At 56.0% G+C, this 10,254-nt stretch overlaps 1 protein-coding gene across 1 annotated transcript; it reads right to left on the minus strand.

Moving 5' to 3' along the window:
* Nucleotides 1–2,799: 2,799 nt before the first annotated feature.
* On the minus strand, nt 2,800–9,993 carry LOC144741408 (E3 ubiquitin-protein ligase arih1-like). The gene is made up of 3 exons (XM_078623952.1): nt 9,463–9,993; nt 3,883–3,950; nt 2,800–3,439 (listed from the first exon to the last, which is right to left on the minus strand). The coding sequence occupies exons 1-3, from the start codon at nt 9,697–9,699 to the stop codon at nt 3,208–3,210; spliced, it is 537 nt and encodes a 178-aa protein (XP_078480078.1). The 5' UTR covers nt 9,700–9,993; the 3' UTR covers nt 2,800–3,207.
* Nucleotides 9,994–10,254: the final 261 nt, after the last annotated feature.

Genomic DNA, 10,254 nt, shown 5'->3' on the forward strand with positions numbered 1-10,254 from the left:
ATTTCAGAGGTGGAGCTGAGGAGAGAAACCCATACTACCCCAACCAAAAAGACCTTGGCGACTTGATCAGAAATCTTGGTCTCACCAAGTCCAATGCCGAGCTTTTGACGTCTATGCTCAAGCAGTGGAACTTGTTGGATAAAGTGTGCAAGTCGCAGATCAGAGGAAACGTCCCAACCTTTTTGCAGCTTCTTCGCCCGTCAAGATGGGCTCTACTTCTGCCACAATGTGACCAGTCTGTTCGAGGCAATCGGAATCTCCTGTAACCAGGATGAGTGGCGCCTCTTCATTGACAACTCACCCAGGAGCCTCAAAGCCGTGCTGCTCGATAATGGTAACAAGTACCCGTCTCTTCCCTGGCTGACTCGGTGCACCTCAAAGAGGATTACAACAGCATCAAGACCTTGCTGGACGCCTTGAAGTATGATGAGTATGGCTGAGAGGTCATCGGAGACTTCAAAATGGTGGCATTCCTGATGGGTCTCCAAGGCGGTTTTACCAAGTTTCCCTGCTATCTTTGCCTTTGGGACAGCAGGGACACCAAGGCGCACTACTACAGGCGGGACTGCCCACAGCGGACCGAGTTCTCTGTGCGGAGGAACAACGTCAAGTGGGAGCCACTGGTGGACCCCCGGAAGGTGCTGATGCCACCACTGCACATCAAATTGGGCCTTATGAAACAATGTCAGAGCTGTAGATAAGTAGTCGGCAGCCATCAAGTACCTTCAAGACTTCTTCCCTAAGAGGGTCAAAGCCGGTGTCTTCGTCGGACCACAGATAAAGAAGATCCTGGAGCGCAATGAATTCCCCAAGAAGGTCACTAGTAAGGAGAAAGCGGCTTGGGACAGCTTTGTTGCAGTGGTTCGTGGTCGAAAATTATGTGGAGCTGGTTGAGACTCTGGTGAAGAACTACGGCACAATGGGCTGTAGGATGTCCCTCAAAGTCCATATCCTTGATGCTCATCTTGATAAATTCAAGGAGAACATGGGAGCGTACTCGGAGGAGCAAGGCGAGCGCTTCCACCAGGATATACTGGACTTTGAATGCCGCTACCAAGGACAGTTTAACGAGAACATGATGGGAGACAACATTTGGTGGCTGATTCGTGAAAGTGATTTACAGTATCATCGTAAATCTCGAAAAACTACTCATTTCTAAATCTTTTGTAGTCCTTTTTGTATTACTCTAGTATAAATACATGTTAAATTTGAGTCATATGTTGGTTTTTTTCTGACTTTATGTGAACGAAAAGACCCAAATTTGCCCGTTGAAAATAGGTAAATTTCAAAATATCACTGTCCTGGTCACAAAAGCAAAGTTTGTGGGGAATAAGCCATTTTATTACTTTTTTGGCATAAGAAATTACAAAATAACACTTACTACCCAGGAACAAAAATTGTGTAACATAGTGTTATTTACCAAAACTCCGTGATGGGTCTGACACACAGGGACCCCCGCTGCAAGCGCCTGAAAACGCCAAGTTACAGGTCCCAGCCTGGGGTCCGTAACTCAGCCCCCCCCCCCCCAATTCTCTCATCACAAATCACAAATCACACCAGCATTGCCTTCTTGTGACAACATCATCATCATGATGATGTGAGCGCCGCGGTGGTGAGATGTTAGCTACCTCGCCTGGTATTCAGGAGGTCGTGGGTCCAAATCCCGGCTGACACCTGTATGTATGGAGTTTGCATCTTCTCCCTATGGTCGTGTGGATTTTTCTCCGGGTCCTCCGGTTTTTCCCTTCACATTTAGAAACATGCCTTTAGAGAATTTGGCTGATGTAAATTTCCAAATGATAAGCCACTTCGTTGGGCTATCACTTGTGGCCAAGTCGCTTTCCTAATATATAGTGGGCCTTACCTAGTAAAATAAAAAAACAGTTTTAGTTAAATTTAGATTTAAAGCTTTCGTGACTGCAGGGATTCATCTTCTTGGTTCTTTCGGTAAAGTCACGTGACTTTACCGAAAGAACCAAGAAGATGAGTTTTAGTTAAGTTTATCATCATCCTGCTCCGTAATGTGGAACTGATACTGTTACAATTCTTGAAGGCAGAGGAGATCTCCTACATCAGGGGGGTCCCAGAACCCTAGCCCATGCGAAGATATAACCACCGGTCAATGGTTATCACGTGAAGATGCTGTCTGTTACGAAACTTATCTTTTTCAGAATCGGCCAACTAGAATCGAAGTGCTCTTTAGACTTAACACAAATAGTAGTATTTTCGTGCCTAACTTCATTTGCTTTGCTCTTGTCGTTTTGGTGCCCCATGCCACTCACTCTTGCAAATGAGACTCACATCCTGGTCTACTGACGTCTCACCTGGTTACACAAAAATGTACCTGAAACTTGTTTTATTATTATTCTATGGGTCTCTACGTGAGCCGATGGGTCTCTACGTGAGCCTATGGGTCTCTACGTGAGCCTATGGGTCTCTACGTGAGCCTATGGGTCTCTACGTGAGCCTATGGGTCTCTACGTGAGCCTATGGGTCTCTACGTGAGCCTATGGGTCTCTACGTGAGCCTATGGGTCTCTACGTGAGCCTATGGGTCTCTACGTGAGCCTATGGGTCTCTACGTGAGCCTATGGGTCTCTACGTGAGCCTATGGGTCTCTACGTGAGCCTATGGGTCTCTACGTGAGCCAATAGGTCTCAATGTCAGCCTATGGGTCTCTACGTGAGCCTATGGGTCTCTACGTGAGCCTATGGGTCTCTACGTGAGCCTATGGGTCTCTACGTGAGCCTATGGGTCTCTACGTGAGCCTATGGGTCTCTACGTGAGCCTATGGGTCTCTACGTGAGCCTATGGGTCTCTACGTGAGCCTATGGGTCTCTACGTGAGCCTATGGGTCTCTACGTGAGCCAATGGGTCTCAATGTAAACCTATAGGTCTCTATGTCTGCCTATGGGTCTCTACGTGAGCCTATGGGTCTCTACGTGAGCCTATGGGTCTCTACGTGAGCCTATGGGTCTCTACGTGAGCCTATGGGTCTCTACGTGAGCCAATGGGTCTCAATGTAAACCTATAGGTCTCTACGTCAGCCTATGGGTCTCTACGCGAGCCTATGGGTCTCTACGTGAGCCTATGGGTCTCTACGTGAGCCTATGGGTCTCTACGTGAGCCTATGGGTCTCTACGTGAGCCAATGGGTCTCAATGTAAACCTATAGGTCTCTACGTCAGCCTATGGGTCTCTACGCGAGCCTATGGGTCTCTACGCATGCGTATGGGCTTCACGCGAGTTGCGGCACACAGACACGAGCGAGCGAACATGCAGAGACTGACCGAGGGAGGGAAGGTCAGGTAGCAGATCCAGCAGAAGACCTCCTGGGAGGAGGAGCGCGTGGACGTGGGCCGCGCCGAGCGCAGCTTGCGGTTGTTGGGGTTGATCACGTGGCACTCGGCAAACAGCTTGTCCAGGTTGCCATCGAAATACCTGCGCCGCACGGACCGGTGTCACTCTCCGTCCCGCATTTGGGTCACTCGCTCGCTCGCACGGCACGGGGTCACTCACCATCACACACACATAGCACAGCACAGGGGTTAAAGCCTGTGTACCTCCCCCCGAGCTCAACGCACACACAGACGCCGCTTCCAGGGCCCAAGTCAGCCACACCAACTCGTGCTCACCAATACTGACCCACACTATACCACACTCACCAAACACTTCCCCATACTCAACATACTTTGGCAACACTCACCAACACGCTTACCCACTTCATCCCACCTCCACTCCGCCAGACTCGTCCATCACATACACACACACAGCCCGGGTCCCTCCAAGCCAACTCCCTAACCCCCTACCAGGGACCACCCACTCCCCAGGACCCCCTAGGACCCCCCAGAACCCCGCAGCAACCCCCCCCACCCCCCACTCGCCTCTCCATGAGCTTCTCCTTGTCCCAGTTGAAGTGACTGAGCAGGATGCGGGTGGTAGTGGCGGGGATCTGTGGAGGCACAAGGGCACAAGGGCACAGGTGGGAGGGGGGGGGGGCGAGCGACGGGGGGAGCCCAGTTAATCTCAAGATTCACACTGGATTACAAATCAACACCCGCACGCGTGGGAGGGGGGGAGATGGGGGGGGGGGGGCACGGGGAAGGGGGGCTTCTGCTATGTCCTCGCTACCTAGGTGGGGGGAGGGGGGCCTCCCCACCCCCGCCTTCGTGATCGCGCCCCCCACGGGAGTGGAGTAAACACGCGCCGCTTATGTAATGACGAGTCACGTGCGTGCCGAGTGCCGTGGCGGCGTGGCTCACACTGACAGCTGCGGGCAGTACCCCCCCCCTCTACCTCCCACACGAGCGGGGGGGGGGGCACACGGAGGTGGTGGGGGGGGGGGGCAGGAAACCACACGGGGCAGGGGAGGTAACCACACGGGGTAGGGTAACCACATTGGGTGGTGGTTAACCACACTGCAAGGGTAACCAGGTAGGGGTAGGTAACCCCAGAGAGTAATTACAGGACGGCAACCACCGAGGGTACGGTAAGCACACGTCAGTAGCCACATATGGTTAACCACACAGGCGAAGGCAACCACACGGTTTAGACGTACGATGCAATATAATTGATTCCTAAACATAGAATCGCGAGTGCAGGAATCGACGCTACTCGATTCCCTACGTGCAGCTGCATGCTCTGTGCAGTCATAGCTACACCTATACCCTTTGCAGCCACTAGAGGCCGCTACGTCTAACAGCAAATGTCACGGATTCTAATAAATTCATCAACACAGACAGCGTTGACAGCACGAAAAAGGGATAAACCAGACAGGCATTGGATAACGCCAACAAGGATAAGTAAGCGGGTAAATTGTAGGAGAAATGTAGGTGTAGGGGTAATGGAGGGGATAATTTGGGGGGGGGTCGTGTAAGAGCCCTGTAGGGGGTAATGTGTGGGTAATAGAGGGTGATGTAGGGAGTAGTGCAAGTCGCTGTAGGGGGTATTGTAAAGGGTCAAATAGGGTAATGTAGGGGTAGTGTCAGGATCCTGTAGGGGTAGTGTCAGGATCCTGTAGGGGTAGTGTCAGGATCCTGTAGGGGTAGTGTCAGGATCCTGTAGGGGTAGTGTCAGGATCCTGTAGGGGTAGTGTCAGGATCCTGTAGGGGTAGTGTCAGGATCCTGTAGGGGTAGTGTCAGGATCCTGTAGGGGTAGTGTCAGGATCCTGTAGGGGTAGTGTCAGGGTCCTGTAGGGGTAGTGTCAGGGTCCTGTAGGGGGTAGTATCAGGATCCTGTAGGGGTAGTGTCAGGGTCCTGTAGGGGTAGTGTCAGGATCCTGTAGGGGTAGTGTCAGGATCCTGTAGGGGTAGTGTCAGGATCCTGTAGGGGTAGTGTCAGGATCCTGTAGGGGTAGTGTCAGGATCCTGTAGGGGTAGTGTCAGGATCCTGTAGGGGTAGTGTCAGGGTCCTGTAGGGGTAGTGTCAGGGTCCTGTAGGGGGTAGTGTCAGGATCCTGTAGGGGTAGTGTCAGGGTCCTGTAGGGGGTAGTGTCAGGATCCTGTAGGGGTAGTGTCAGGGTCCTGTAGGGGTAGTGTCAGGGTCCTGTAGGGGGTAGTGTCAGGGTCCTGTAGGGGGTAGTGTCAGGGTCCTGTAGGGGTAGTGTCAGGATCCTGGAGGGGTAGTGTCAGGATCCTGTAGGGGTAGTGTCAGGGTCCTGTAGGGGTAGTGTCAGGGTCCTGTAGGGGTAGTGTCAGGGTCCTGTAGGGGTAGTGGCAAGATCCTGTAGGGGGTCCTGTAGGGTCCTGTAGGGGGTAGTGTCAGGGTCCTGTAGGGGTAGTGTCAGGACCCTGTAGGGGTAGTGTCAGGATCCTGTAGGGGTAGTGTCAGGATCCTGTAGGGGTAGTGTCAGGGTCCTGTAGGGGTAGTGGCAGGATCCTGTAGGGGGTCCTGTAGGGTCCTGTAGGGGTAGTGTCAGGGTCCTGTAGGGGGTAGTGTCAGGATCCTGTAGGGGTAGTGTCAGGGTCTTGTAGGGGTAGGGTCAGGGTCCTGTAGGGGTAGTGTCGGGGTCCTGTAGGGGTAGTGTCAGGACCCTGTAGGGGGTAGTGTCAGGATTCTGTAGGGGTAGTGTCAGGGTCCTGTAGGGGGTCCTGTAGGGTCCTGTAGGGGTAGTGTCAGGATCCTGTAGGGGTAGTGTCAGGATCCTGTAGGGGTAGTGTCAGGATCCTGTAGGGGTAGTGTCAGGATCCTGTAGGGGTAGTGTCAGGATCCTGTAGGGGTAGTGTCAGGATCCTGTAGGGGTAGTGTCAGGATCCTGTAGGGGTAGTGTCAGGATCCTGTAGGGGTAGTGTCAGGATCCTGTAGGGGTAGTGTCAGGGTCCTGTAGGGGTAGTGTCAGGGTCCTGTAGGGGGTAGTGTCAGGATCCTGTAGGGGTAGTGTCAGGGTCCTGTAGGGGTAGTGTCAGGATCCTGTAGGGGTAGTGTCGGGGTCCTGTAGGGGTAGTGTCAGGGTCCTGTAGGGGTAGTGTCAGGATCCTGTAGGGGAAGTGTCAGGATCCTGTAGGGGGTAGTGTCAGGATCCTGTAGGGGTAGTGTCAGGGTCCTGTAGGGGGTAGTGTCAGGATCCTGTAGGGGGTAGTGTCAGGATCCTGTAGGGGGTAGTGTCAGGGTCCTGTAGGGGGTAGTGTCAGGATCCTGTAGGGGTAGTGTCAGGGTCCTGTAGGGGGTAGTGTCAGGGTCCTGTAGGGGGTAGTGTCAGGGTCCTGTAGGGGGTAGTGTCAGGATCCTGTAGGGGTAGTGTCAGGATCCTGTAGGGGTAGTGTCAGGGTCCTGTAGGGGGTAGTGTCAGGGTCCTGTAGGGGGTAGTGTTAGGATCCTGTAGGGGGTAGTGTAAAGGGTCATGTAGGGTAATGTAGGTGCTTATTAATTCAGCTCAGGTGCCATGTGCTGGGTGGATTGTTACAGCGCATGATCGTGAGAGGTGGCGGCAGCTTAGGGGGGGGGAGAGGGGGGCTTAATCCACCAGTGGATTGAGCATGGCTGGTTATATTTAATGTCGCGGTCCCAATGTTCCAACCTTCACTATCTCACCCATGGCCCGACCGCTCACGTCCCCTGCACCCCTCGGAAACCCCCCGAGTCCTCTCTAATCCTACTGCACGGCTGTCTTTCCCTCCATCGTGCCGTGGTGGACTGTCTTTGCGCCGCTCTCTTGTTTCTCTCTCCCTTCTGTATTCTGCTTTGTCTCTCCCTTTCTCGGTTTCCCCCTTTTCTCTGTCGCTCTCTTCTCTGTCTCTCCCTCTTCTCTCTCTTGTCTCTCCCTCTCTATTCTGTCTATCCCTCTATTCTGTCTCTCTCTCTCTCTATTCTGTCTCTCTCTGTATTCTCTGTCTCTCCCGCTTCTCCGTCTCTCCCCCCTCTGCCTACCCCCCCCCCCTCTCTGTCTAGCCATTCCATGTCTCCCCCTTCCCGGTCTCCCTTCTCTGTCTCTCCCCCCTCCCTGCTCTGCCATTCTTTGTCTCCCCCCTTCTCTGTCTATCCCCCTTCGCTGCCCTTCCCTGTCTCCCTTCTCTGTAGATCCCCCTCCTCCCGTCTCCCCCTTCCATGTCTCTCTGCTCTGTCTACCCCCCCTCTTTCTTCTCTGTCTCTCCCCTTTCTCTGTCTCTCTTCCTTCTCTCTTCTCCGTCTCTACCCCCTCTTCCTTCTCTGTCTATCCCCCTCTCCCCCTTCCCTGTCTCTCTTCTCTGTCCATCTCCCTTCTCTCTTCTCCGTCTCAACCCTTTCTTCCTTCTCTGTCTATCCCCCTTCTCTGTCGCTCTTCTCTGTCTATCTCCTTTCTCTCTTCCCTGTCTCTACCCTTTCTGCCTTCTCTGTCTATCCCCCTTCTCTGTCTCTCTTCTCTGTCTCTCCCTTCGCTGTCTATCCCCCTTCTCCCGTCTCCCCCTTCCCTGTCTCTCCATTCTCTGTGTACCCCCTTTCTCTGTCTATCTCCCGTCTCTCCCCCTTCCCTGTCTCTCTTCTCTGTCTCTCCCTTATCTGTCTAGCTCCCTTCTCCGCCTTCTCTGTCTAGCACCCTTCTCCCCCTTCCGTCTCTCTTCTCTGTCTCTCCCTTCGCTGTCTATCTCCCGTCTCTCCCTTCGCTGTCTCTCTCCCCCCTCCTCTCCCCCCGCTGGTTTCGCCGTTTTTTGCCGTTGGAAACTCGACCAGGCGAGGCCTACTCGCTGACGAGCAGCCTAGGCACTTTCCTGATTCTTCCCCACGCCCGAGGCCGCCTGCTCCCCCTAGGCCGCAAGGAGTGCCCGAGGCTTCGGCCCGGCACGGGTGACTCGGCTGGATTTTGATGGCGCAGGCGGCGCGGGGCCTGGGCACGGACTCCGGGGAGACGGAGCCCGCGGCCCCGCGGCTCCTCGCGAGCCGCAGCCTCGCAACTCCACAAGTCGCGGCCTCCGCGGGACGCGGGGGAGACGCGGGGAAGCCGCCATCTTACAGCCGGGGCCAGACAGACGACCCGGGCCGCGGGCACCCCTCCACCCCCGTGTCTCCCTACAGCTGCGTCCTCGTGTCACTCTCTGTCTCCCCATGTACCCGTGTCTCCCTACAGCTGCGTCCTCGTGTCTCTCTCTCTGTCTTCCGTCCGTGTCTCCCCATGTACCCTTGTCTCCCTACTGCGGTGTGTCCTCCTGTGTCTCCACATGTACCCGTGTCTCCCCATCGACCCGTGTCTCCCTACAGCTGCGTCCTCGTGTGTCTCATGTACCCGTGTCTCCCTACTGCGGTGTGTCCTCCTGTGTCTCCCCATCTACCCGTGTCTCTCTACATCTGTGTGTCCTCGTGTCTCTCTCTTCCGTCGCTGTGTCTCCCCATGTACCCGTGTCTCCCTACTGCGGTGTGTCCTCCTGTGTCTCCCCATCTACCCGTGTCTCTCTACATCTGTGTGTCCTCGTGTCTCTCTCTCTTCCGTCGCTGTGTCTCCTCATGTACCCGTGTCTCCCCATCTACCCGTGTCTCCCTACTGCGGTGTGTCCTCCTGTGTCTCCCCATCCATATACCCGTGTCTCCCCATCTACTCGTGTCTCCCTACAGCTGTGTCCCCGTGTCTGTCTCGTATGTCCCCGTGTCTCCCTCCCTGTGTAGGTATTCCCGTGTCCCTGTGTCTCCGTTTCCGCGTTCATCTCTATGGCTCAGCGTCCCTGTGTCTCGATCTCCCCGTGTCATTGTCTTCCTGTGTCTGTTTATCCCCGAGTCTCACTGTGTCTCCCCGTGTCATCGTCACCCCTGTGTTTGTGTCTTTCTGTGCCTCGTCTCCCCGTGTGTTCCTGTCTTCCTGGAGCCAAGCACCCCCCTTCTCTCTCTCTCATTACACGGGGAGACAGATCTTGCCGTGTCTTGTAGACAGCGAGTCTCCGTACCCCCATAGGGGAGACAACCCTCCCAGTGACAGCCCGACCCCATCGGCCTGTCCCAAGTTCCCAGGGGGGGCCCGAGACAGCGTCGCATCGCCCACCCCGACCTCTCTCCGCCTCACCTCGATCACCTCGTTCACCTCCTTGATGCACTCCACCATGTGCTGCACCACCTGCTCGGCCGTGAGCACCTCGTGCGGGAACTCGTCCCCGTCGCCGGCCTGGCCGGCCTCGAGCACGGGCTCCTGCATCTCCACCTCGCCCATCTCGGACGTCTCGTCTTCGTCATCGTCCTCGTCGGTCTCCTCCTCGCTGTACACCTCGTCTTCATCGTAGATGAAGCCCTCGTCCGAATCCATTGTCCTGGCGGCAACGGCGGCGGCCGGCGCCGGTCACTGCGCGGCGCGACGGGACGCCCCTCGCGGGAGCCCCGCGCCTGAGACCATAAACCGACGGCGGGGAGAGAGGCTCAGCGGCGGGCGGTCGAGAAGACACGGGGAGCAGCCGCGATGTGTTGTTGTTGGGGGGGGGGGAGAGACGGAGGGGAGACAGCCGGGGACGGAAGCGGGAGCCCGTGAGCAATAAACGCCTCTCCTCCTCCTCGTCCTCCTCCTCGTGATGTCACCGCCGCATCAACTCGTGACGTCACTAACACGCCCCACCCCCTTCCCGAGTGTCCCCGCCCCCTCAGTCCGCCCCCTCGTCCCAACCGCCCGCCCACTGGGTTCACCCCCTTCGTCCTGCCCACTCGGCCCACCCACCCCGCCCACTCGGCCCCCCACCCCCCTTCGCCCCGCCCACTCGACCCCCCCACCCCCTTCGCCCCGCCCACCCCTCGTTCGCCCCGCCCACTCGGCCCACCCACCCCCCTTCGCCCCGCCCACTCGGCCCCTACCCCCTTCGCCCCGCCCACT

The sequence above is a fragment of the Lampetra planeri genome, unplaced genomic scaffold (genome assembly GCF_965212315.1).
Source record: "Lampetra planeri unplaced genomic scaffold, kcLamPlan1.2.h2 scaffold_537, whole genome shotgun sequence".
NCBI lineage: Eukaryota > Metazoa > Chordata > Hyperoartia > Petromyzontiformes > Petromyzontidae > Lampetra > Lampetra planeri.